A 26,785-nucleotide genomic window follows, 5' to 3' on the forward strand; every position below is an offset into this window, starting at 1 on the left:
TGTGCCTCCTATAACAGGACTCCACATTACCCTTAAAGGCAAGGAAGGCACCATCACTGTATGCCGGTGTATCACATCACTGTATGCACATGCTTAGCTGTTCCATATTTGTAGGATATACTGGCTGAAAAGCATCCGTGGTTTTCTGGATCCCAAGGCCTTTAGAATTTGGCAACGGATATAACTAAAACACATGCAAATCATGACAGCACCAACATTTAAAACATTACACTGCTGCTTGGGAACTGAAGTATCCCCAAATAATTAAAAAGTACATGTTGAGGGGTGATACAGAGTTTATTGAATTAGATTTTTCTATTTACAACTGAGATCACATCTACATACTATTTTGCTAGTCTACATGGGTACATTAAATCCTAACGAGTTTAGACTTACAATGAATGGGCTCAATCATACAAAAACACACACACACTCACACTAATTGTTTTAAAACAGTAGTGCATACATTATACTCCTCCTATAAAGCCAGCTTTGATTAAAAACTGCTAGTTTCAAAGATCAGTCTGATTTTGAAGATGAACCAAGAGACACACTGTATGATTCTAAAATCTATTTTAGCAATTTTATACATTTGCTATCTTATTGGACTACAGTATATGTTTTTTAAAAGGACACTGACGAGGGGCACCATCTGGTGTTAACTTAACCGCAGCTGGTTTCCTCCCCCTCCCCCCAAAAACTTTTGGCCCGAGTTCTCCATCATGAAGACTGAAAGGGCCCAGTGATACTCTGGCAGCAGCCCCATTACTGCATGGAGGTAATAGAAGCAGGCCCAGGCCCTCCTTTGATTCTCCCACACTATGCAACCTGCAAATGGTTCTGAAATTAGAACATATACTGCCAGACTTAAAAACTTAGGGACATGGAGAGTCAGCTAGACTAGAGGAAAAGAAAATTGTAGGTGGGTAGGGAAGTAGGTGGGCACATGAAGAGCCAAGCTGCTTTGTCCGACACCTGTGTGCTTTAACTAAATGAACTCAGGCCGCCAATGCAGTCGACCTGCTCAATTCACCTTCCAAATCAGAATAACAAGACTAAAAAGCTCAGGCTTGCGTGTTCTACTATGCATAGGTTCCGCCGGTGATGAGGAGCTCATAAGCAGGATCTCTACTCCTTCTGCACAACACGATGCAGGCGCATAACATGCCCAGCAGCTGTGGGAAGAAAATAACAGGAGAAAAAAGAAGGCTGAAGACCCTCTCATGGCAAGTGTGTATTTCTTGGTTGGCAATGGAGCTGTTTCAAGGTTCCACAGTAAAAACAGGAACAGAAACAATTTGTAAGGAAAGCATTATCTTTTTAGGAACCAACTGCAAAATTATGTTTTTTATTTTATTTAGATTAATCTGAACTTGGGACACATGTAACTGGCTAGTGGCAACCATACTGGACAACAAAGGTCTAGGGAGTGGAAAGACCAAGGCTATGTGTATCAAGGAAACTTACTGGTGGTCTTTTTAGGCATCTGGATTTGGGGACGCAGACTTTATCTACAATCCACAAAATTCAGTACATGAATAGCCCAAAAGCCCTATGGTGGAAAACTAATCTTGATGCCAAAATATTGGTTTGAAGGGTTTTGTCTCTTTCATAATTATTTACTATTTTTGAAATCCCGATTTGGCTCTATGGTACTACACACACATTACTTTTTAAAGGTCACTCTTCTTTCATCATTTTATTTTAATAAGTCCTAATCCTTCTGTGGTAGCAAACTGGAATTGTAATAAAGTCATGCCACGTTATTTTGAATAAGCAAGAGGATTAAAATGGATTAAAGAGAAAACGATTCTAGAATTTTGACCTGGCTTCTTATAAAATATAAATCGTAACCAAAGAGCTAAATAAGAGTAAGTTAATTTGCTGTTCTAACTTTTCATTGGCAGTGAAAGGTCTCAGTTACTGGATTTTAAAAGGCAAGGCTTTCTGTACAAATGGGGTTAATCAATTTCAACAAAATGTACTGGATCCATAAACACATTCTCAAAGTCTGAAGTGGAAGATTACTAATGAGACACAAAACACAGAGAATAAGGATGTCCTCAGTCTGAATTCTCCCTGGTATAAAAGTCACACACTCCAATTTCTGCCCTCAATTAACCCACATTCTTTCTACCCATTCAGGATATATATTTGCTGCTTAAATCCATCAGTTTCATTATATCAATATTTGCTAAGTGCAATAATAGCACAAAGCACCTTGAAGACATTCTAAAAGTGGATATTATTAAAATTCAGTAAATATCTTTAGCCAGTTCTGGACATGTTTTGTATCTAATTCTTAAAGAAATACATTTCCATTCACTGTACATCATCAAAATACTCTTAGAACAGCTATAAAATCAAACACAATTATGTTCCCAGGCAATGTTAAACTGAGCAATAAAAATGCTAAGCTCAGAAAATACTGATTTTTTGGAAAAAAAAAATCTCTCTTCCCATCCCACTTCCCTCAGATTCCTTTCAGTTGGTTAACTTCTACTGAAGGAGTCAGCATTCTCAAATGGGGTCTGAAATAAGCATCATTTCTTTTCCTGACTTTTATTTCAATTAAGTCAACTTGTACTGATTTTAAAACAACTAAAAAAGCTTGATAAAACCTACTCATGCTTGGGAATGAGTCTGTTTACGAACATTAAGCTCTACACATTAACTTCTTACAGTCCAAACCTCATCACTAAGTACTACAGGCTCACTTCCAAAGCTCTGCTATACAGAAATTTCACTGATTATTAAAATTTTCCAACAACAGACTTCGAAATATTTTAACTCCAGAGTTATTTCTTGCAATAAAAATTTCCCCTGCAATATTCAAGTCATGAGAGCTAATGTGCACTTAGTCTAAATATAACACCAAGCAACTGCAAAAAATGATTGCTAAAGAGAGAGGCAAGTGGTGATTAAAAAAAAAAAAAAACAACTGCCAAGGATTAAATGTTCTAGAATATACTGTGTAGGGGGGGTATTGTTATACAAGGTTTTGGAACTGCACACTGGAAACAACCTTTTCTAAGAAAAATGTGGAAATAAACCTATCAAAAAGCCACGGCCTCCTCAACTTCATAGCTACAAAGTTTTGCTACAGACTTTGTACAAGCATACAGAGGTTATCCACTACTTGCATTTCTATAATAGCAAGACTTATATAAATGCCCATTAATGTAAATTAAATTATAAAGTTTGTCCCCCAAATGGAATACTATGCAGCCACAGTGAGACACAAGAAGGAACCAGAGGTTACATACCATATGGTTCCATTTATATATTGAAATGACAAAATTTTAGAAATGGAGAACAGATCAGTGCTTGCCAGGGTATGGGGGGAGGAGGCACAGGATGGAGGCAGGTGCAGTTAGTTATAAAATGGTACTAGGTGGAATCAGTGTAGTGGTAGAACTGTTGAGTATCTTGATCGTGGTGGTGGGTACAGGAACCAGGTCATAAAACTACATAGAACAGAATATACACAAATAGAAATGAAAAATCTGTATAAAATTGGTGGATTATATCAGTGCCAATACCCTGGTTGTGATACAGTATAGTTTTGCAAGGTACCACTGAGGGAAACTGGACAAAGCACACAAGGACTGAGGGAGGCTTACATTTTTCTAAATTTATATCATCTGAAAAGAATTCTATCAAATGGGTAAACTTACCACTTCTAAAAAAAGTTAACAATTAAGATTTAATTTCCTCTAAAATAAAAACAAAACAAAACCTAGTCCTTCAAGAATTAGCTTCCCAAGCCTTGGTTTAAATTTTCTAAAGAAGAATTACTTCAAATATTTCTTTAAAAGTGTGTCAAAATCAAGCCAGGGTCCTGGGATCAAGCCCTACATCATGCTCCCTTGCTTGAAGCACAAGAGATCACTGATCTTTGAGTTGTTTTTGCCTTTGATCAGGTTTTCCACACCGAGGACACCAATCTAAATCAGATTCTGAGTATCAAAAGTTGAGAAAACTTACAGGTACTCTTTTAAAAAAGAAAACATATTAGGGAAAACTCACTATTTCAACTCTATGTTTTTTTCCCCTTAAAATCAAAGTTTTTAAATTTTCAAAACCACTAGGTTTTGAGTCTGTGAAAGTTCTGAATCCTTGACTGAGTTTTGCTGAACTGAACACATCAAATCTTTATCAGCCATTACCTAAAATCAGGGTGATTTAAGTATAAAATGCGTATGAGAAGGCATACATAAGTTAAGAGACTAGTTAAAATATTTATTAGCCCTCACTGAAAAATACTTAATGAAGCAATATCTGCCTGGTTAATAAGCGTAACTAGATGAAGGACATAGCTAAAGTAACGATTTTCATTGGTCTTCTTTATACATGCTGCATATTTCATGATCACAAGCACCTTACAGTTTCAAAGCTTTTTTTGTCACATGATAGTATGTGCTGATTTAGTAACACAAGTAAAATCATTAAGAACGCACAGACCAGGATTTCCCTTGGGAAAAAAGACCTCCCTTATGTTTCATTATTTTTAGCTAAATGAATGTGTTTGCTCAGACAATCAAAATATGAAATAACATGCCTGCTGATCAACCTATTACTAGCCTGAGCCGCAAAGTAAATGCTTAGAAGGGCAGAGACCATAGCAAATAAAGAGCTAGGCTTTTTAATGAATCATTTCAGAGCTGTTTGAATACCAGCAAAGTAAACAATCACCTTTTTGCTATTTTAAAAGGCATTTCCCATCAAATACACTAGCTTTTGTTCAAATATACAGAGAGCAGGAAACCCAAGCAACTACATTGATTTTATCTAACAATTAAAAGATACCTACACTTTCTTAAAATAGATTCTCTAGGCTTAAAGCATATTTCAAGAACTACCAAAAGAATACTCTGAGAACTAGATCTGATACAAAGGATTCTCAATCATTTCAAACAATTGGCTGTTCCTCAGTTTAAGATTCCTCTGATATAATCCCTAAGATATACTGTATACACCTGAGAAACTAGCAATGTAGTTTCAACAAGCAGAAAAATAGCTATCTTTCTTCTTTGTTTTCAGGTAAAGGATAAGGATGTGGGGGGGTTGGTGGGAGAGGGAGGAAGGAGTAAAGTAAGAAGTAATTTAACAGTCACCAGCTACTTTGAGCATGCCATTATCAGGTGGAAAAAAGACTGTAGGAGTTGGTAAAACAAGCCCCTTCGGCTACCCATTTGCAGAGGTGCCAAGTGATGACGTTGGCTCCTTGATGGCTGTCAGTTTGAAAAAACTAAGTCCACAAATACAGAAAAGATTAGAGCCTCAGTTTTCATTGGTCTTTTCTTCCGTAAAGCAAAGAAAGTGTTTCTACTAGTTTAAGAGACTAGTGCTGTAGTCAGTTCTTGCTTTACATACATGGACATACAAAACCCTTGAGGACAGAAAAGCAAGCAGAAGAAATAGTACAAAAAGAAAGAAAGCTTTCTATTTTCAAAGTGAAATAAAGCAGTAAAATTTTTAAAAATTCTGTTAAGTTCTATTGAAATACCTTCCAAGAATACACTGAGACTGGGAACAGTATGTATTTTGAAGAGGCCACTCATTAATCAAGTCAAGAAAATAAAGCAAAGTCCCCTCAGACACAGTCCCCACATCCAGATCTCTGGTTTCTTAGAATCATTTTGGGTCTAGATTTAGAGACAGGAAATGGAAGATGTTGGAAACTGGTGGCCTATTCCTCAATCACTTCCAAGTTATCTATATACACCAAGTTTTAATAGCATTTAATGGTTAAAACCATTCACGGCTGACATTAGAGAATCAGCACACTCTGATAACAACTCCTTGGCTAGCTGCACTTACCTGAATAGCTGCAAATGCCAGTGCTGCCCAGATAACATGCATCATGATTTCTTGTAGCTTCTTCACAACTAGTGCTTCGCATCCCTGAAACACATAGTCATCCTCATTAGAAGTCTTTTTTAAAAGTGAAAGTTGCAAGGTCGAATATTACTACTTAGTGGTGGAAATGGAAATAATAGAAACCCAAAGAAGGAGAGACAATGCATTTAAAAAGAATTTACAATAACATAAAACAACATTAGACAAGCAAAAGAGCACAGAAAAGATGTTCTAGGTAAAGACAATTCACAGAGAAAAACAGGCTACCAAGCTAGATTCAAGTCTTAGCCAAGAAACCAAATTTACCTCGGCATAGAGGTCGGAGGGGTGGGCCAGACTGCCATTACAGCTGCTGGCTGTCTCTCTGCAGCAGCTCAGCGGGACACTCTGGTTTTTAGTTTCTTTGAACCAGTCTGTATTTTCCCAGTCTGAATAGTTGTGAATTCCACAACAGTGCAGCTAGTGGGGAAGAGAACAGAAATATCAGTCCTCACAAGACACACATAACTGTGTTGAACTTTATAGTTCTGCGCACTGCAGAGCTTTAATCTACTCTAGACCAAGGAGGTCCAATACAACTTGCTGTAATGATTGAAATGTTCTGTGTCTGCATGTTCAACATGTTAGCCACTAGCCACTTGAGGCTACTGAGCACTTAAAATGTGGCTATGATGACTAAGAACTGAATTTTAAATTTTAGCTTAAATAGCCACATACGACTAGTAATTTTAGAACCTCCACATGAAAAGCACATAACCCACAAGAGGTAATTTATAGCTAAGAAAAATCTTCATATCTTACATGTTAAAAATCTGGTTCTGAATTAAATATTATTTCCAATGACAATGTGCTTCAAATATTTTCTCTGAAATGTCTGGGATTTGCTTTAAGATAATCTAGCAAAGCCATGTGGAGTCAAGATGAAATAAGACTGAAAAAAACTAACAATTTGGGGGTAGGTTTATGGGTACTATACTATTCTACCTTCATGTACTTCAAATTGTCCTTCCACACTGTCCCCCGCCCCCGGCCCCACGCTATCTTTCCTGGTCTTGCTTTCTAAATGTATATGAAAAACCTCTTACCACCTCTGAAGTCCTTCGAGGCATCCACCTTTCCTATTGACCATACCCTTCTTCAGTTATCACCTTCCTAATTATTTATTTATTTTTTGGTAAAAAGTCAAATTCTTCTTATCTAGTTTTGATTAGGTGATAGTGGAAAAAACTTTTCAAGGGTGAAAGTAAAAATATTAGACACATCATGAAGCTAACCATGACTATGAAAATACATGTCTAATTTACATAGTAATAGAGTTTAAGATTGACCCAACAATAACTGGCCTTCAAAAAGAAATTCACCTCAAGAGAGCTCACCTGTCTTTGTACATAATCAATAGCCCGGCTAGCAGCATCAGGGTTGGTTCCATTGTAGGTCTTATACACTTTCTGAATGCTGCGATCAACTTCATTTTCCACCTGAATCAAAATAAAGAACTCAGTCCCTTAATAATACTGGTAAAATTAACATTTGTCAAGGCTCCAGCTAAAGTACCTAACTAACATGTATGGCAAGTTGCCAGATAGCTCTGTGAATTTCTCATTAGAAACAAAAATTTCTCCCTTCCTGTCTCCACAGAAATTCAGATGAAAATTCAGACACATTACAACACAGATTAAAACCATCCAAAGAGAAGATTGTGTGCAAGATGGCAGATTAACAATCTACTCAAGAGGGACAAAGCAGCTGAACCCTGAGACAGATACTGTAAATTATAAATGAACTGCCTTCCATTTCAAATAAACTTTTAGTGGGCTGGACTTGCTCATTTTCCTTTCCAAAGGGAGGTAAAAATAAAAGAACTTTAAGCCCCCCCTCCCCTTTGGAACAAATACCAACAAGCTTTCCATTTTATTTATTCAATGTTTAGATTTGGTTAAATATGCAAAAGTAATCAGCAAGTTAAAAAAAAAAAATCAGTCCCTAACAGTGGCCTTTTATGAAAAAAGTGCAGTTCAATGTGTGAATGAGGAGACAGGAAATACACTTAACTTATTGCTGTCAATCACTAAAGTGGCAAGAAAGTGTCATTTAGTAAAATTTGCTTGTACCAGATTCTCCTTACCCTTCTAAGATGATGAGACCTACTTAGTAATTATACCAGTTATGTGATACAACTATAAAGTTGATAACCAGTAGGGGTATAATCCGATGCATTCCTTTTTGGCGGCACAGCTGCCCTGGTGCCTTATGTATCAATGGTCTGAATATTAAACTGGCATATTATGCCTTTGATTTAAAACTGTAAATTACATTAGGAATACTTCTACTACATCTTTATCATAGCTTTAAAGTTATACTCTAATTAATTAATTTAAGGCAGATTGTTTAGCCTAAATGGTACTGTAGATAGCAAAAACGGGCAACATAGAAACATATGTGAAAGAAAAGAGGAAGTGACTAAGAAAGAGGAAAGGGACAAGAAGGGGGTGGCTGGCAATGGCTCCCTTGGTGTTCAAGTTGGAGGGACCCCTTGCTCCTCCGGATGGGCATAGATGGTAGGATCTCAACTAACAATTATCTTTTTCTAAGTCCAGAACCAAGGCATTTTTTTTAAAGAGGCAAAGGAAAATGAAGTCCTCATTAGTTCTTCGAAAGTCCTTTAGTTCTTCTAAAACAGAAAGCAGAAAACTTGTATGTCGTCCTCTCATACATGGCATTTATGGGCTAAGGAAATCTGACCAAACTTCTCAGCTGACCAACTATTCATCTGCAGCTCATACTGAGGTAAAGAAAGTTAAATACTCACAAATTAGAACAGCAGAACACTTTGTTATATAAATAAGACCAGACGCCTTGACAATTTTTTTATTCAATCCATCACCCAATTCATCTACTATCATAACACCTTGCCACTGCTGGACAGTCAAAGATGACTGCCTCACCCTAAAGGAATTCGGAGTCCCCAGACTAGATCTTTTGAAGATACACTGTAGCAGAATCCAACAAGGGGAAAAGAGAGGAAACTATCTTGTTCAGAAATCACTTGCTTGTTGGTTTAATGCTTCTATTATCCTGCCTCAAATGAGGAAAGTGAATTATGATCAGATATTACAACAGCCTCTAATTTAAGCTCCAGAAGGATTTTACAAAGGGCTATAACATCTCCCCCATGTGGAACAGTCACTAGGGTGTGCCTATAAAGTTTAGTTAACGGTTAGCTGGAAATTCTTCATGAACAAATCAACCACATGAAATAGCCTGAGGTTAAAAGTGGGCCTGGATGAATCAAATTTTAAAATGAATCCTTCCTTCAACAGACAGCTGAAATGTAATGTAGCTGATAACTGAAAATTCTCTAGCATATCTTGGGTTGAGAATATATGAGACAGTAGGAAAACCCTTTGGCTGATCTCTATCCTTTGAGTTCCAGAGATTTATGTCATAAATTAATTTATACATACAAAACCCCTGTGTTGTTCAAAGGTCAACTGGGGGGTGAGCTGGGTATATATATATGGGTACCCATATACATATATTTGTCAAATATAGTTTGAAATCCAAGCAGCCCATCTATGATTTTGACAAAGTTCTAAAACCATTCCTAACAAATATTTGTGGAATAAAGGACCTAATCATGACCTAAATTGACTTTCACATACTCTCTCAATCCAAAGACTATCTTGTGCTTTTCATTATTACCTCACATGTAAAAATCAGTGGCAAAGGCAGTTATACCGTATTTAACAAATGGAGAAGCCTCCCATAGTAAGGAGTACTTGGTTGGTAAACTGAGAAAGTCCATAAAAATCACGGGCTTTTAAAAAAGTAAACATTTTCATTTAGCTTAAAGCACAGAAATGTATACTTCACACTGATCTTATGATGCAAGTCTGTCTTGTCTTTGCATAAGATTCACTGATTAGAACACTTTATCATTTGTTCTGCACAAATCACATCCTTAATACATTGACAGTGACTTCCAGTTCTTTAAACTGTTGAAACATTGCAATAAAATCAAAGTGTAGAATCTATTAAATATTAATCAATTTCCCCTAAAGCTATACAGTGATCATACCCATATCTGATTTGATCAAAAAGGTTTTAGTGACCACTTGTTTTTACCAAGTTTCTTCAAATTGTCCAATTTTCTTTCTTTCTTTCTTTTTATTTTAAGATTTATTTAACAGAGAGAGAGATCACAAGCAGGAAGAGAGGCAGGCAGAGAAAGAGGGGGAAGCAGACTCCCCGCTGAGCAGAGAGACTGACATGGGGCTCGATCCCAGGACCCTGGGAGAGGCTGAAGGCAGAGGCTTAACCCACTGAGCCACCCAGGCACCCCCAATTTTCTTTTATGTGTACTAATTTTTTCATAAACTTAGTATCTAATTAACTACATAATTACACTAACAACTACTTGGGAGTACACTTGCATCAGGCCTGATAGCTCACAGCCAGTCCTGGCTCCTTCCCCATGTTCTCTCACAGAACCTTCCTCTAACAGAATCCATGTACACTGAATTCCACTTTTGCATGTGCTTCTTACAAGACCCCAAATTACAGAGCACACAATACATTATAGAAAAAAATTACTGTGGTAGAAAAATACATAAAAACTGAAGTAAGTCAAGCTTTCAGGAGACTTCCTGAGATCAGAAACCACATTTAAACATAATCTTAGATGCCTACGTAGGTATCTTCAGTGGAAAGAAGTGTTCAGAAAGAGCCTGAAATGTTGCAGTATTCTTTTTTTAAAAAGAGTTCCTTTTACTTACTTATTTGAGAAAGAGCAGAGAGAAAGAGCGCACAAGCAGGGGGAGGGGCAGAGGGAGAGAGAAGTAGGCTCCCTGCTGAACAGAGAGCCTGAGGTGGGACTCAATACCAGGATCTTGGGATAATGACCTGAGCCAAAGGCAGACACTTAATGACTGGGCCACCCAAGCACCCCTGCTGCAGTATTCTTAAACATAAAACAAAAGCTCAGTTCTCTGGTATATATTCTTTATTAAGCCAAAAACTGGACTTGCATTTACTAAACGCATTTTGTTTTCTTACACACACACACACACACACACAAAATGAAGGCAAAACTGACATCTAACATTATATTAGTTTCAGCATGGTTTAAACTTTTTATATGGCAAAATGATCACCATAAGTCTAATTAATTCTTTCACCATATATAAGATTTCTTTATTTTGATAAGAGAACTTTTAAGATCTACTCCCTTAGGGGTGCCTGGTTGGTTCAGTGGGTTAAAGCCTCTGCCTTCGGCTCAGGTCATGATCCCACAGTCCTGGGATCAAGCCCCACATGGGGCTCTCAGCTCATTGGGGAGCCTACTTCCCTTCCTCTCTTTCTGCCTGCCTCTCTGCCTACTTGTGATCTCTGTCTGTCAAATAAATAAATAAAATCTTGAAAAAAAAAACTACTCCCTTAGCAACTTTCAGACATGCCTTACAGTATTACTGACTTTAGTTGCCATGCTGTACATTATATTCCCATGACTGACTTACCTTTATAACTGGAAGTTTGTACCTTTTGTCCCTTCACCCATTTTACCCAACCTCCCACAAATAGCAACCACCAATCTGTTCTCTGTGCAATTTCCAATGAACTTTAGATATTTAAAGCAGTGACTAAACTGAAGTAAGGCAAAAGAACATATTTATTCTGATAAAATGAATTTGTTCTATTTCACTTGAAATACTTAAGCTGCCTTTTAAAACATATGAGTTACAGCAGACAACATACCTTTGCTCTGTAAACGTATCCCAAAACCACTACAACAACTTCTGTGACAAAAACCAAGAGTAGGATGATGACAAACTGTAAGGAAGAAAACAGTGTCAAAGTTAAATACAAACTGCTCTAAATAGTCTTGATATAAAACCAGTTACCTGAGATAACTGCTAGAAGACAAGTGCTAATTCTGTTTCAATCGTAAGAGCCAAAGAGTTTCATGCTCGATTCAAGCCAGTAATACATACAAAATATTCCCACATACCATGATGACACACAGTCAGTAAAGTGCTGACTTACCGTGGCAAGTCCACAGCGGCTTTCTCGGATAGTGGCGCAGCAGCCAATTAGGCCAATAATGAAAAGCAGGGCTCCTACAGCTATGATCACTACTGCAGGGATGAGAGTATATACATCTTCAAAGAAGTGGTCATAGTCATCATAAGTGATAAAGACATAGGCTCCCACATAGCATAAAATTCCAGCTGCCCCCTGTAGAAAACAAGATCAGAGCACTGGTAAAAATCTTTAAACTCTGTTAGTAAAGTGTTCCTACTATTTCTTAGTAGGTTATATTATTTAATGAGATTTGCCATCACTTAAAAAAATTTTTTTATTAACATATAATGTATTATTTGCCCTAGGGGTACAGGTCTATGAATCGCCAGGCTTACACATTTCACAGCACTCACCATAGCACATACCCTCCCCAATGTTCATAACCCAGCCACCCTGTCCCTACCTCCCCAACCCCCAGTAACCCTCAGTTTGTCTCCTGAGATTAAGAGTCTCTTATGGTTTGTTTCCCTCCCTATCCCATCTTGTTCCATTTTTTCCTTCCCTAACCCCGACCATCACTTTTAAATCTACTCATATACTTTTTTTTTTTACAGTGACGCTGAAAAACTATTATTCATTAGTAAGAACACTTCCTTACTAAAGTTGAAAAGTTTCCCAAATGCTGCCTTCTTTTCAATAACTGATGGTTCGGTTAAGATCAAGAAACCATGAATCCAATAAATATTGTCAAAAACAAACTCTCCGGGGCACCTGGGTGGCTCACTGGGTTAAGCCTCTGCCTTCAGCTCAGGTCATGATCCCAGGGTCCTGGGATCAAGCCCTTCATCTGGCTCTCTGCTCAGCAGGGAGCCTGCTTCCCCCTTTCTCTCTGCCTGCCTCTCTGCCTACTTGTGATCTCTCTCTCTGTGTCAAGTAAACAAACAAAATCTTTAAAAAACAAACAAACAAACTCTACCGTCCCCAAACACACAGGCTTATATGCAACTCAATTACAGGTCTACCACAGATCAGTGATGGGGTGGTGGGGTATGCCTTTGCTCACTGTAGTTGCCCTCAATGAATGAAAAAAATTATGTACGAGTTATATACAAGTGGCATAGCCAGGATTTGAATCCAGGCAATCTAACTCCAAAATCTGCACTTCTAACCTTTATCCACCTACTTGGAAAAAGAAAATACAATAATAGTTAGTAACCTGAATCTCTGTTTTCAAAAAACTTACTGTCCTAAGACTGCAATAGTAAAGCCAGAAGGCTCAGTTAACTAAAGAACTTTGCAAACCCTTCAATTTATTCTTTAGAATGGTACTTCTCAAACTCTAAAGTTAACAGGAATCACCTGAGGACCTTATTAAACTGCAGACTCTGATTCAGTAGGTCTGGGGTTGGGGCCCGAGACTCAGCATTTCCAAATTCCCAGATGATGCTGATGCTGCTGGTTCTTGCACTACACTTTGGAAAACAAGGCTTCCTACAGGGAAAGTGAGTGCAGAAAGTCACAGAATAGAGATCTATCTTATTTCGCCTCTGCTCCAGACACCATTCTCCAACTACAGTTTTATATGCATTCTCCTCTCCTTTATCATTGTCATTTTGTTATAATTTTGTACCTGCTCAATGCTGACAGCTTAATGCCACGTGTTTATATGTGAATGATCAAATGCAGTGTGAGGCTAAGTGTTAAAACACTTAGTGTAATGACTTATCATTTGTAGAACACTTTGAGACTTTCACAGGAAAAGAATGGTTTCACTGTCCTTTAAAATTTAACACATAAATCATTAATCTCCAAACTAGAAAACAACCTCCACAATGATATTAGAAATATCATTAACTCTTCCAACCTAAACACGCAGTTTTTTTCCTCCAGTCTATGGGACACATTTAGTTTGGGCAAACCAGATCAAGACATGAACTTGGTTAAAATCAGAACGGGGCAAAATAAGGCCCATGATGAACAAAGCTGCTGCTCCCTGCTCCTCACCTCAGATTCCATTAGCCTACATACACCCTAAGAGAAAACTGCTACACCCAAATGTACACATATTCTCTCATTTCTTTACCTCTCTGCTGTACTTGTTAGAATGCCCTATCCACACCTGCCTGAGGACTCCTTGTTGTCTATTAAGATGCAGGTTCTTGGCCTTTTCAGGCTGGAATAGGTGCCCTTTATGCACTCCCACATCACCTGGCTCTAACAGAGTATTTATTACAACTGTTGCAACTTAAATATGTCTCAGTGCACACATGCAGACACACAACTGCAGTAACCATACATGTCTCAGCACACCTTTAGGGCACAAATTTTGCCCATCTGTCTTTTAACCCCATATCACCACCCAGCACCTAGAACGGTGTCTGGCGCAATCAAAATTTATTGAGTATAATTCATCTTATCCTTTCCCTTGAAATCGCACACCCCCCTTTTCTATCATAAGATTTAGTTTTTGGTTTTTTCTCTTCGGTCTAATTTTATAGTTTTTAGTTCACTATTCAAACATGATTTGGCAACTTAATCTGCTTTACTAAATTCCTGATGGTCATCACATCCAGAATAGATTTTTAGTTTATAAATGCTGAACTGATAGCAACCATGCCTGTTCAAAAGTTCTCAGAGTTCACTGACATACTTACTTAGGGGGTATATTATTATGGGATGAAGGCAAGCCTAGGAAAGGGAAAAGAAGAAAAATAGCTTAAGAGTTTGGGTGCATTATTACAGAAGTACCTGGGCTACTTAACATTCTTACCAAAGAAAAACATTCTTTTATTTTTTAGATTTATTTATTAATTGAGAGGCACAGAGCACATGCACATGCACTTATGAGTAGTGGGAAGCAGAGTGAGAGAATCTCAAGCAGACTCCCTGCCAAGTAGGGACTCAGAGCTCAATCTCACCCTCAAGATCATGAGCTGAGATGAAATCAAGAGTAGGATGCTCAAACGACTGAGCCACTCAGGCACCCCAATACTACTATTATTATTTTTTTACTATATATGTGTGTGATAAACACACACATGTATGTACACATACATATTTTGCTAAAGTAAATATCTTCAGTCTTCAACTGAATTAGAATCCTAAATATGAATCAATCAAATTTTGTCCAGTTTGCCTTCATTAATCATCTTTCATTCCTTCGGATTCTTAGCTTTTCTTACTCTAAAAGGTAATTTTTATTTTTTAGAAAGCTTAATTAAAATAAATTTGAGCTTCTAATAAATGAAATTTTAGCCTACAGAAATCTGAATGAAAACAAGATAAAACTGGAAGAGATATGTATTCAATTAATCTGAAGCATAGATACTAAAGTACTTGCATTTTAAATACAAAATGATGAGCCTTTTACCTAAAGAGACTCACAATTAAAGAGACTCACAATTAGTGTTCCCTGGGAATGGGCCAAGGGAAATACTTCCAGTGCGGCCACCCTTTACCCAGACTTGAAGCACTCAACTGAAAGTGAGACTCTGAGGAAGCAGGAAAACCAACCAACAGCAGATCTGACCAAACATGTAACAAATGCAATGGAAGGCTAGCAGGAGATGCCATCTGTAAGGCTGCCTATTTTTTTCTAATTGACTTGAGAGCAGTATCTTTTCCAAGGCTGCAAAGCAGTCAACAGCCAATTCACACAGCAGAGTTGAGAACATAATAGAACTCTGTTTTGAACACATAGTGGGAAACAACTTAGTAGTTGCACAAAGCAGAAACTACACTGATTGCTGGTGAGTATATAAATCAAATGGCTCGTAACAGCTTTGTTTCCTAAATTGAAGACAACTTCAAAATTTTCTTTTGATATCTGTATACAGTGTTTATATTTTAAGTTGCATAATAAGCAACTTATGAAATGACATCAGTATCTTTGAAAATATGGAGTAGGTATCTGAACAATAGCTGAAGGGTTAAAAACAATATACAACTTCTTCAATGATTCTAACCACCAGTATGAAAAACAAAGGTAGAGCTGTATGGCATACAGAGAGGAAGTTATAAATAATTCCTAACTAGTATGCAGAGTCGTCACACAGATGTTTAATATAAGAATTACGGCTATAAGAAAGGCTAAAAGGTAAGCTGGGTTAAATCCTGCTTTTGAAGGGTCATGATGGGATTGGGATCTATCAAAGGATCTGAGCTTTGCCAACAAAGCAGCTGCAGAGGGGGAGGTGCCACAGAAGAGAAGATGAAATGCAGAACTTGGAAGAAACTGCACTGCACTGCTTTAGTCACTGCTGAAAAAAATCTGAGCCTCGAAGGAGGATTTGTGCCAGGACAGTATACTAAAAATATTCATCCTTTTTCCAAAGACATGAAGGGAAATTTAAAGGAAAGGCTGAGGGCTGAAACTATCAAAAGAATAATTTTTTAAAAACTATCCTTCCTTATCTTTTAAAAAACTCATGCCCTAAATTAAGCCACAGAATTTCAAAATTATAGGAGAGAGAGTGTTTTTCCCATACCAAGCTGTTCTCTAAAAACTAAAGCTATCTTGCTATCAAATTTTGGAAGTAGAATTCCAGAAGTATGATATTCATTTTATCCTTTTACCCTTCTACTACATACACACAAATGTAAAGTCTCTTTAAAGTAAAACATTTCATTCTTACTTAAGATTGCTTGTTCTATAGTTTAGAAACTATAAGCTATATAAAACTATAGTAGGGTTTTTTTGCTTTGTTCTGTTTCTATTTTTCAAAACTTCTGTGAAAGAAGTAGCTGATAAAATGCTGAAATCCAAAAAACTACTAAATTCTTTCAGAAGAAGAAGGAATATGAAACAAAAGGGGGCACATTATGCACAGTGCAACTTGGCGAGGGAATGTGGCACTATCAGCCTTGTTAAAAGCTAGGGAATAAAACAGTTCTGTTGTGAAAAGTGTACCTATATGGAAGTTTAGAAATGTGACGGTGAAAGCATCCCATAGAACATTCTGGTGAAGATAAAGCAAAGAATAGAAGTGATTTTCTTACACTGGTATAGTCATTGATTCATGTCCAGAACTGGCAAGAATCTCAAGACAGTGTACAGCTGAGGGACCATGTGAGGTCATTCAGCAAAAATCACAATGTTTGACAAGTTCTTATCCACCTGCGTGAACTGCTCCTTCAGACTAATTTTTGCCTCAAAGAATCAATTGGTAAAATAAAAGTGATTGGAATATTGGGAGAAAAAACAATCAAGAAAAGGCAAGGTGAAAAACACTGTGTACTCTGGACTTTTTAAGAAAGCAGATTTCAAAAAGAAAGCAGAGGGTTAAAAAACAAGTAGAAATCCATCATATGTACAACTTTTAACATTTAATTCAGTTTCCTGTACACTAAAAGAAAGAGAGAGAGAGGAAAGAAAGAACGAAGGAACGAGCAGGCCAAGCTATATTCAAAGATGTGTGAGGGTACAGAGAAATGAACCCTCAGGCTGGAGTAGAGATTAATACAGAATAATCTTTTTGGAAAGCAATCTGGCAACACATACTAGCCTCAGTATTTATGATTTCACACCTATTAATTCCACTTCTAGGAATCTATCCTTATGAAAATAAGTCAGATGGAAACAAAGAATTTGTATGGAAGGTATGTTTATCAAAATGTTATAATATTGTAACAAAATTATAGCAAAACAAAAGAAAAAACCCTGGCATCCAGAGGTATACTTGGCATTAAAGCTTTTAAATATTTTGTTAAAGCATAATTAATAATAATAACTAATAATGTAATGTGCTAAGGGGAAAACATACATCACATATGGACATTAAAAAACAGTAAATTTTGTCTCTGCATGTGGAATTATGGTGATATTAGTTTGTTTTCTTAAAAAGCAAATACATTATTTGCATAATGAGAAAAGTAAAATATTTATATATTTTTTAAAGATTTTACTTATTTATCTGTCAGAGACAGAGCACAAGCAGGGGAAGCAGCAGGCAGAGGGAGGAGCAGACTCCCTGCTGAAACAAGGAGCCTAATGTGGAACTTGATCCCAGCACCCTGAGATCATGGACTGAGCTGAAGACAGATGCTTAACCAACTGAGCCACCCAGGCATCCCAAAATATTTAAAATTATATCTGAAATTCAGACTTTGGTGTTCTCTCACAAATAAATTCCTATATCTGTCCTTAACCACCAACATAAAACAGGCATCTCTTCCACCCTAAATACTTTAGGCACCTCTGGCAATCTCCTCTGCTTATCACTTTTCTCTGGTCTACCTGCCTTTGACTCATCTTCAGATGTTTTCTGATTATCTAACACAATTCTGATTCTTTCAGTACACATTATCCTTCCATCCTACCCCCATCACCACATAAACATCACCTTTCAAGGAGACAAAGTAAAAAAAAAAAAGAAAAAATTCCTACTTAGGGTTGCAAGGTTTTGACAATAAGCCACTTCTGCCATCATTATCTGTATCACTGCATTATTGTCATCATTCTTAAAGAAGAAATATCTTAATCTTTTTGCACCGCTATTATTTTGATGATATGCCAGAGGTCATGTTCCTCAATTCTGTCCTCTTTTCATTTTCTGTATTCCGTTTTTTGCCATTGTTTATCTAGTTTAACAAAGTTGTTCACCTAATCCAATTTATAGCTACCAGCTGAAAGACCCAAAAGTTTGGGTGGTAATGAAATTGGAGATGAAATAATTACCAGAGCCAGATTATTTTAACAGCATGGAAACTGGCTATTTTCAGACTGTAGGGCTCCAAGGGTCATCTGAGAAGCATGGAATTTAAACATGCATTTTCTTCCTGAGACCTTCTGTCCCCACAATCTACTCTGACTATAGAAAGAATCAGTTATTACTATAGGAGCCTGAGATGCATAAACTTTATAGTTTGTCCATATTAGGTGAGTATTTAATCAGTAATCTACTTAATCAGTAGAAACAACAATGTAAATACAATATCTTGGCATTTACTATATACCACCTTTAGTAAATTAAAAACAAATTTATAAACACAAGTAATTTTTCTCATCACCTGATTCTACCAAATTATTAAGGCAGGGGAAGGAGAAGACATAAAGGAAGACTTGAGACTGCCTATAAGATTTACTTGAAGGGAGAGAGGGAGGAAGGTACACCTAGAAATTAAATTCAATAAAGTATTAGAAGAATTTGCCTATCTGCTCCCTCACCCCATGGGCAGTTAGAAAACAGGGACCATCTTTTTGGTTTTTGTACTTCTTAGAAACAAGTAAAGCACAGATATTCAACAAGCATTTATGAGTGAATGATTCTTCGGGTATACCTGTCTGGTGCAAGTGTAAATTTTATGGAATATGTTTTCTGCAAAAATCCTAGAATGAACTGGATCTTATGGAACAAAATCCATGAAAATATTTTAATGCATGACAAATATTCTAAAAAGCTAAGAAACAACCTATTCCTTAAATTCCAACTAAAGAGAACACACCTACATTTGGTCATCTGACTGATTCCAAGTTCCCAATGAACTTGAGTCCCAATGACTGAGTTCTTTCAGTCAATAATTACTCAGAGCCACAAGGCACTTGTTCAGTGGACAGATGACTCTAAATGAATTAAGACTGGAAACATTCAATTTCTTAACGGGCAAACACAAGGTGAGAAATAGGTCTCCTGTTATGTACCATGACTAGCTTACTGTCAAAGTTAGCTTTTCTTTTGGTGATATAAAAAAAACAATAATGGGGGGAAAAAATCTGTTAGCTGAAGGTGACACAGTCTTTGTCAGAGCAGTCATTCATGATGATAGAAATATGGGAAACAGAGAAGCAAATTCCAGTATGTCTGATGAAAGTTCCAGTTTAAAAGTATCACATCCCCAACCCAAATGCATAAGAAGTGCTGGAAAACACAAAATATGTATAAGGAGATTTCTGACAAGAAGTTTTCCTTGAAATATTTCATTATAAATTTTTTTTTAAACAAAAGCAGGAATGTATAGTTAAATCTTCTTTTGGTAATTTACCAAAAGAAAATATACCAAGTATATTTTTACCATTAGGTGTACAGGCTGTTCCCTGCTTTAAATGCCTTCATCACCCCCAAATCACCCCAAATCAGCTCCTCCTTATACTCCAGATTACATTTCACCTCTTCAGGGAAGACTTCTTTGCCAACCTAAAGCAGCCATTAACTCACTCACTCTGTGATATTACCATGTTTTAATTGTCTGCATAATCACATCAGTATCTGATATTTTTCTTGCTTATTTTTGCTTGCTCCCCTAAAAAGAAAGTTCTGTAAGAGTAAGAGTAAGATCTTCACTGTCTCTTCCATCATTTTATCAATAACATAAGCACAAACTAAATGCCCAAGTATCTGTGCTATATTTAACAAAGGAACTTTCCTTAATTATACATATTGAGATGGAAGTATGATGTGAAGCTTTTCTTAAAAAGATAAATCTGAAAGGTTACATATGGCTTTCAAATATTATTTGTATGTATAGGGGACTACATATAAGTGAATGATGATTAGTGAAGGTGCCACATTCTGAAGTTACTTAAAAAGGCACTTAAAAAGTGTCTCACCTTCGTGTCGTACTTCCTACTCCATAGATGTTTTAGCATTACTATTGCCTCTCACACAAATGAAAAAGTCCAAACAGATATGACACATTATATATTCTACAAGCATGGACAAAGTTTTGTCTTGCAGTCCCTATAATGCCCAAGACACATATCAGCAAAATAAATACAAGCCAACTGGCTTTTTCTTACAGGGTAGAAAAAGTAAAGCCAATTTGTGTAATGTGGAACTTGACTGAATACTCAACCAATTTCCCAGAAAAAAACTTGAAAATTAAAAAGTACTGATTTAAACTTATTTTAGATGAGTCCTCCTCTGGGTCAGATCAAATGACCCAGTGAATTAAGAATCCTTTCTGACCTTGGTACAAAGGTGCAGTTTATAGAAGAGGCATTAGTTCTCCTTGAAATATTTCATTATAAATTGAAGACGATTCCATTAGTCTTCAGCATTTAGTCATGTCCTCAAACACTCCAGTCTTCCATAAATTATCATGGCCTAGCACTAATACACTTAACATGTAAAAAACAGAAATTCAAGTTGTACACCTGATTTCACTTGTCCAAAATTATCTTTCAAGTTACAGGCCCTAACATTCTGGAATTTGGTAAGGAACTCTCTAGTTCCATGAGGACAGCCTTCAGGATTTTAGTAACAATTGTTCCCCCTTTTAGTTTGTGCCTTTCCACAGTTAATCTTCTTAGACTGCACAGTCCAAAAGGATACAGACCAAGTCAATATTAACAATTTCAACTGTCAGGCCATTTAGCGCCAAGCCTAGGTATTTCAGGTACATATCTAGTTCCACAGCTCATTGAACAAACTGTCAACTAAAACAGGATTATCAAGATATTAAAAGGTATAGTTAATTTTTTTTAAAGATTTTATTTATTTATTTGACAGAGAGAGAGATCATAAGTAGGCAGAGAGGCTGGCGGAGGGCTGGGGGAGAGGGGGGAAGCAGGCCCCTACTGAGCAGAGCCTGATGCAGGCCTTGATCCCAGGACCCAGGACCTGATCATGACCTAAGGCAGAGGCTTAACCCACTGAGCCACCCAGGCATCCTTAAAAGGAATAGTTTAAAGTTCTTGCCAAAGCAATTAATCCACACTCAGCCATTATCCACAAAAGCCATTACCATCTGATAATGAATAGGCGGTGCTACAGAACTATAAAGTCTTTAAAAAGTTGCCCAAGGGAACCTAGGTAAACTTTTGATATGCTCTATGCAGGGAATGTTTATTCTTCCGTGTGTGTGTGTGTGTGTGTGTGTGTGTGTTAAGGCATTAAAAGGAGGGAGGGGCTGCTATTTAAGAATACACTTAGGGGTGCCTGGGTGGCTCAGTGGGTTAAAGCCTCTGCCTTCGGCTCAGGTCCTGGGATCGAGCACCACATCGGGCTCTCTGCTCGGCAGGGAGCCTGCTTCTCCCTCTCTCTCTCTGCCTGCCTCTCTCTGCCTACTTGTGATCTGTCAGTCAAATAAATAAATTTTTTAAAACCTTAAAAAAAAAAAAGAACACTTATTAGGGGCGTCTGCATGGCTCAGTCATTAAGCATCTGCCTTTGGCCCAGGTCACGATCCCAGAGTCCTGGGATCGAGCCCCACATCAGACTCCCTGCTCATTGGGAAGCCTGCTTCTTCCTCTCCCACTCCCCCTGCTTATGTTCCCTCTCTCGCTGGGTCTGTCAAAACGAATAAATAAAATCTTAAAAAAAAAAAAAAAAGAATACACTTATTAGAACTGAAGAATGCATTACAAATTCTCAGAACCAGTTAACATCTGTTGTATGTACTTCCTCATAATGACCTAATTTTTTAAACTGACAAGTCAGTGTACTTTAAATGATGGTACAGGCTCTAACCTTAGTTAAATCCTGTACCAGGTTTAAAGAAAGTGACTCTAACCTGGCTAATGAGTTAGCCAGGTTTAGAGAAAATGACTCTAACTTGGCTAATGAGTTCCTTTCCCCTTCCAAATCTTTTAAAAGATTTGCTCTAATATCACGGGCTCCAGAGTATAAGACAACCTGGGTTTGAACACAGACTCTGCCACACCTTGGGTGTGCAACTTCACCAGTAAACCTTAATGCCCTCATCTGTAAAATATGCATAAGAATATTTACTGGCAGATGGGGTTATGGTAAGAACAGCACTGTAAATTGCTCAGCACAATGCCTGGGTGTAATAAGTACTCAAATGTTAGTTATTACCAGCATCATCAGATTCCAACAATCTGTCCTTAAACCAATCCTTTAGTGGGAGACACATCTAATACTGTTTCCTCATTAGTTACGTTCCACTAATCCTGCTCTAAGCCACAATCTCCCCCTTGCATGTCTGCTTAACTTATCACAGCTCACAAAAGCTTTACTATCCTACTAACCTAGAAAAATGATATTTTTACTACACAGTATGACTTTAGTCTTGGCAATAACCCACTCTGAAAAGCACAACTGAAATTCAATCTAACCTTTCTTTACAGAAGTACCAGTAGTACATATACGTACACCATTTCTAAAGATTCATGAGCAATCACTTAGAATTAACGGATATTTCAGAGTAAATGAAAATTTAATTATCTTTTAATGGTTTTAAAGATTTATTTGTTTGAGAGAGAAAATGCTTGGAACTGGGAGGGAGAGAGGGAGAGAATCCCAAGCAGACGCCCCACGAGTGAGAGCTGGGCTGAGCTCAGGGCTCAATCGTGGGACCCTGAGATCATGACCTGAGCCAAATCAAGAGTCGGATGCTTAACCAAATGAGCCACCCAATCGCCCCCCAAAATTTAAAGAAAATGGTTCCTGTATTTTAAATATTGTGTTACATTAACAACAATTCCAGTCCATGAGACTGAATAGTCTAGAACTCACTTGATAGTCTGTTTTTCAGAATCAAATAGCTATGCCCATAAAAATCCCAAGAAACTGTAAAGGGTACAAAACCAAGTCTCTGCCTAAGTACCTTACTATCTAATAGAGTGTCTCTCACTTGAAGATCCCTGAAGAATTCTTTTACCTTTTAAAAAGGTTTGTAACTCAAACTACAGTGTGAGAAACACTGCTCTAATTAGAAGAGGTCATAGAAACCCCAATGTCACCTGGGTGATTTTGAACAGGTATTAGCAGGACCCTTTCCATCACACCATAAATAACCTAAAAGACTCCATGGCAATATTTTTGTGTAGTGCCTTATTATATATAATTACCTTTTTATGCTACAGCAGACAGAACATGAAAAGTTTCATCCTCTGTTGAGGTGGGGGCATGTAAGAAGGCAAGGATTCTTTCCAAATGAGGTGTGTGTGTGAGAAATTGCTGAATGGGGACATACAAAAGTATGGGAAGTGGGAATGTTCAAGAAGTGTCTGGGGACTGGGCAGCAAGTATTTAAGAGCATGACCAGTCATGAAGAAGGAAAGGTGACTTAAGACTTCTGCTGCAATACCAAGAGGAGGTTGAACCTTATTGTACTGCTGACGATTTTTTCTGGGGGGGAGGGGTTGGTTTTTTTTTTTTTTAATAAAATGATGTGAGGGAAGAAATGCTTAATTTATCAGGGTGCAAGGTTCAAATGGACTAGAGGGTGGAGAGTGATAGGAACAACACCGGTTACTACAAAAGTTCCTGGCGAGATAAGAACCTAAACTGCCATGAAGTGATTATAAACACCCCTTTCTTTGGGGGCGTGTCCAAAAAACCCCCATAAGCCACCTTTTGCTGAAAGTGAACTCACTGCTTTCAAAGTCTTTTGACATCCGAATCCTATGTAACCAGGGCTTATGATCTCCCGTTACTCACGCCCAGTGACCAAAACAAATATACCGATTTTCTTGGGCAAAGAATGATCTGGCTTATCAAGTAGAAACCTTTCAGTTTTCTGGGCGGGTAACCAGCTAAGCAGTTCTCTACACACAAAGAGCAGTAAGTCAAAATCCCTCAGCCCTGAGTCGCTAGCGTCCCCGCGGAGCCGCACGTTTGCTCACACGCCTCGGGGCTGCCACTGGAGCTACGGGGGCTCCGGGCCCTGACAAAGAAGCAGAGCCTGACCCGTTGGGGAGTATCCTATTTCGAGCCTGAGGTCCTGAAAGAATCTGCAGTGAAAGCCCGCCATGGAGCAGGTTGGTCCAGGGGGAGGGCCGCAGCCTCACAGCCCGGAGCCCCTGGCGGGGAGCCAGCGGGCCGGAGACCGGAGCCCCAGGCGCGGAGGCCGCCGGAAGCCCCTGAGAGCTCCCTTCTCCGCCCTCCGTCCCAGCCCGAGAGGAAGCCTCCGCCGCCGGGCCCTGTCGTCCGCAAGCTCGTTACCGCTGCCTCCGCAGCGCCGGGCCCGTCGAGCGCCTCAGTAGAGGCCTCCCCTGGGCCGCGCCGCCGGCCCCTCGCCCTTCCCCGCCCGTCGGCCCCGCTCACCCAGAAGATGAGGTTGAGAAACACCAGCACGGTCTTGGAGGAGGTGATGCCGCACTGGCCCATGGTGCCGGCGGCCCGCGGGGGCCCTGCTCGGCGAGCGGGATGCGCTCACCGAGCGCGGCGGCAATGGCGGCGCCTCTCCACTGGTAAGTGCCCGGCCTGCGCTGCGCTCACCGCAGCCCCCGGTGCCGTCGCGCAGCCCCGGCCCCAGCAAGCACCTCGCTTCTTCGCGCAGCCGCCGCAGATCCCCAGGCTCCCCGCGCCGCTCCCTGGCAACCGAGTCCCGCCCCCGCCAGCTTCAGCCAATCACTCCCGCGGTAGCTGCAGCGAGGCCACGCCTCCTAAAGGAGTCGAAGATTCAGCGCCTGTTGTTGGCCTCCGGCCGCCCTTGAAAGCCCTAGTCTCGTCGACGAGTTCCAGAGGAACAAACCCACTCCCCTATTATTGAGCTACGTTTGCTATGCTAGCCTTCTAGATGATTGAGGGCTCGCAGAAGGCTCTTTCTGCCTAGCCCGTTCTCCCCTAAAGAGGTCGGAGCGTGAATCTCTCCCACTTCACGTCGTTTTCCTGACAAGGTAGCACCAAAGCAGCACTGTTTGGGAGAAGTGCAGTGAACACCAGCAAATTTTTATGGAGAACTTCTTGGGCCAGGCGCTAGGTCAGCTCTCAGAAGCGTCATCAGAAAGGAGAAAGGGCTGCTAACGGCGCTGGCAAGGCGGAGACACTTTTGCGTGGTGAGGTGGCAAGGTAACAAGTCAGTCTCAGAGTAGGACTCGATGGTTTACAGAAATGTAAATTTCTTTCTTTCGTTCCTTCCTTCCTTCTTTCCTTTTTTTTTTTTTTTTAACATTGTAACATTTCATTCTCTTCCCACAATCTTGGATTGATCATAATAATTAGCATTTATTTAGAGCTTACTGCCTATCACCCACTTTCTGGCTACTAGCTCATTTAACCCCCATGGCAACCCTAGGTGGAGGGACTATGGTTATCAGCCTCATTTCACTGTTGCGAGAATTGAGGCAATACCTTTTCATCTCACCAAACCATTCATTTGTACTAGGTTGCATCTGCCACTTATTCACTCCAAACTTTTTACAGGTGCACCTCTGTGCCTCACTGTTCTAGGCAGTGGGTTTTCCACAGCGAGCAAGACAACGGAGCTTGCATTCGGGTAGGGAAAGCAGACCTAAACAAATAGGCAAGTAGCTTTATGGACTGATGTTGGGCAGTAATGGAAAATAATGCAGAGGACGGGGATAGAGAGTGATGACCCTCATCACTTCATTGAGGAGAGTACGCTGGAGGAGATCTAACTGAAGGTAAGGAAGCAGGCCATGTGAATATCTGGAGGAAGAACAGCCCATAGGTGGGGATAGCAAGTGTAAAGGCCCTGAGGCTGGAATGTGAAAGTAGGAAAAGGAACACTGAAGAGCCTGGTGTGCTGGAGGTCAGTGGAAAGACAAGAATAAAGTCACCAAGTGCCTAGTAAGCTATGTGTCATGGGAAGATACTGCAAGACTCAGCAGACCAGTAACCCGTCTGACTTTAAGTACCATTCTTGCCACCATGCATGTCTTAGTTAGCATTTAAGAAAGCAATTGGTTGGGTGCCTGAGTGGCTCAGTTGGTTGGGCAACTGCCTTCAGCTCAGGTCATGAGCCTCAAATCCTAGGATGGAGTCCTGCATCGGGCTTCCTGCTTGGCGGGGAGTCTGCTTCTGCCTCTGACCTTCCCCCTCTCGTTTTCTCTCTCTAAAATAAATAAATAAAATCTTAAAAAAAAGAAAAAGAAAAAGAAAAGCAATTAATCATGGCTCTCAGGCACAATTCCCTTTGAGTATCTATTGCCTTTTGGACCCTTCTCTCTAAAAATTCCTCTCTCTGCTTTATTGTTAATGCCTTTCCTCCTTCTCCAAAACATCTCCTTTGCTTTCTTCATCCTCATCCCATCCCT

General features: G+C 39.0%; 1 protein-coding gene across 1 annotated transcript; it reads right to left on the bottom strand.

Annotated features, from left to right (window-relative positions):
* Positions 1-278: 278 nt before the first annotated feature.
* Positions 279-25,093, bottom strand: TSPAN3 (tetraspanin 3). Its single transcript, XM_004758482.3, has 7 exons — positions 24,831-25,093; positions 11,905-12,096; positions 11,617-11,691; positions 7,239-7,340; positions 6,169-6,321; positions 5,824-5,907; positions 279-1,175 (listed from the first exon to the last, which is right to left on the bottom strand). The coding sequence occupies exons 1-7, from the start codon at positions 24,891-24,893 to the stop codon at positions 1,083-1,085; spliced, it is 762 nt and encodes a 253-aa protein (XP_004758539.1). The 5' UTR covers positions 24,894-25,093; the 3' UTR covers positions 279-1,082.
* Positions 25,094-26,785: the final 1,692 nt, after the last annotated feature.

Source organism: Mustela putorius, unplaced genomic scaffold (assembly GCF_011764305.1).
Source record: "Mustela putorius furo isolate JIRA1106 unplaced genomic scaffold, ASM1176430v1.1 tig00003972_pilon_pilon_pilon, whole genome shotgun sequence".
Lineage (NCBI taxonomy): Eukaryota > Metazoa > Chordata > Mammalia > Carnivora > Mustelidae > Mustela > Mustela putorius.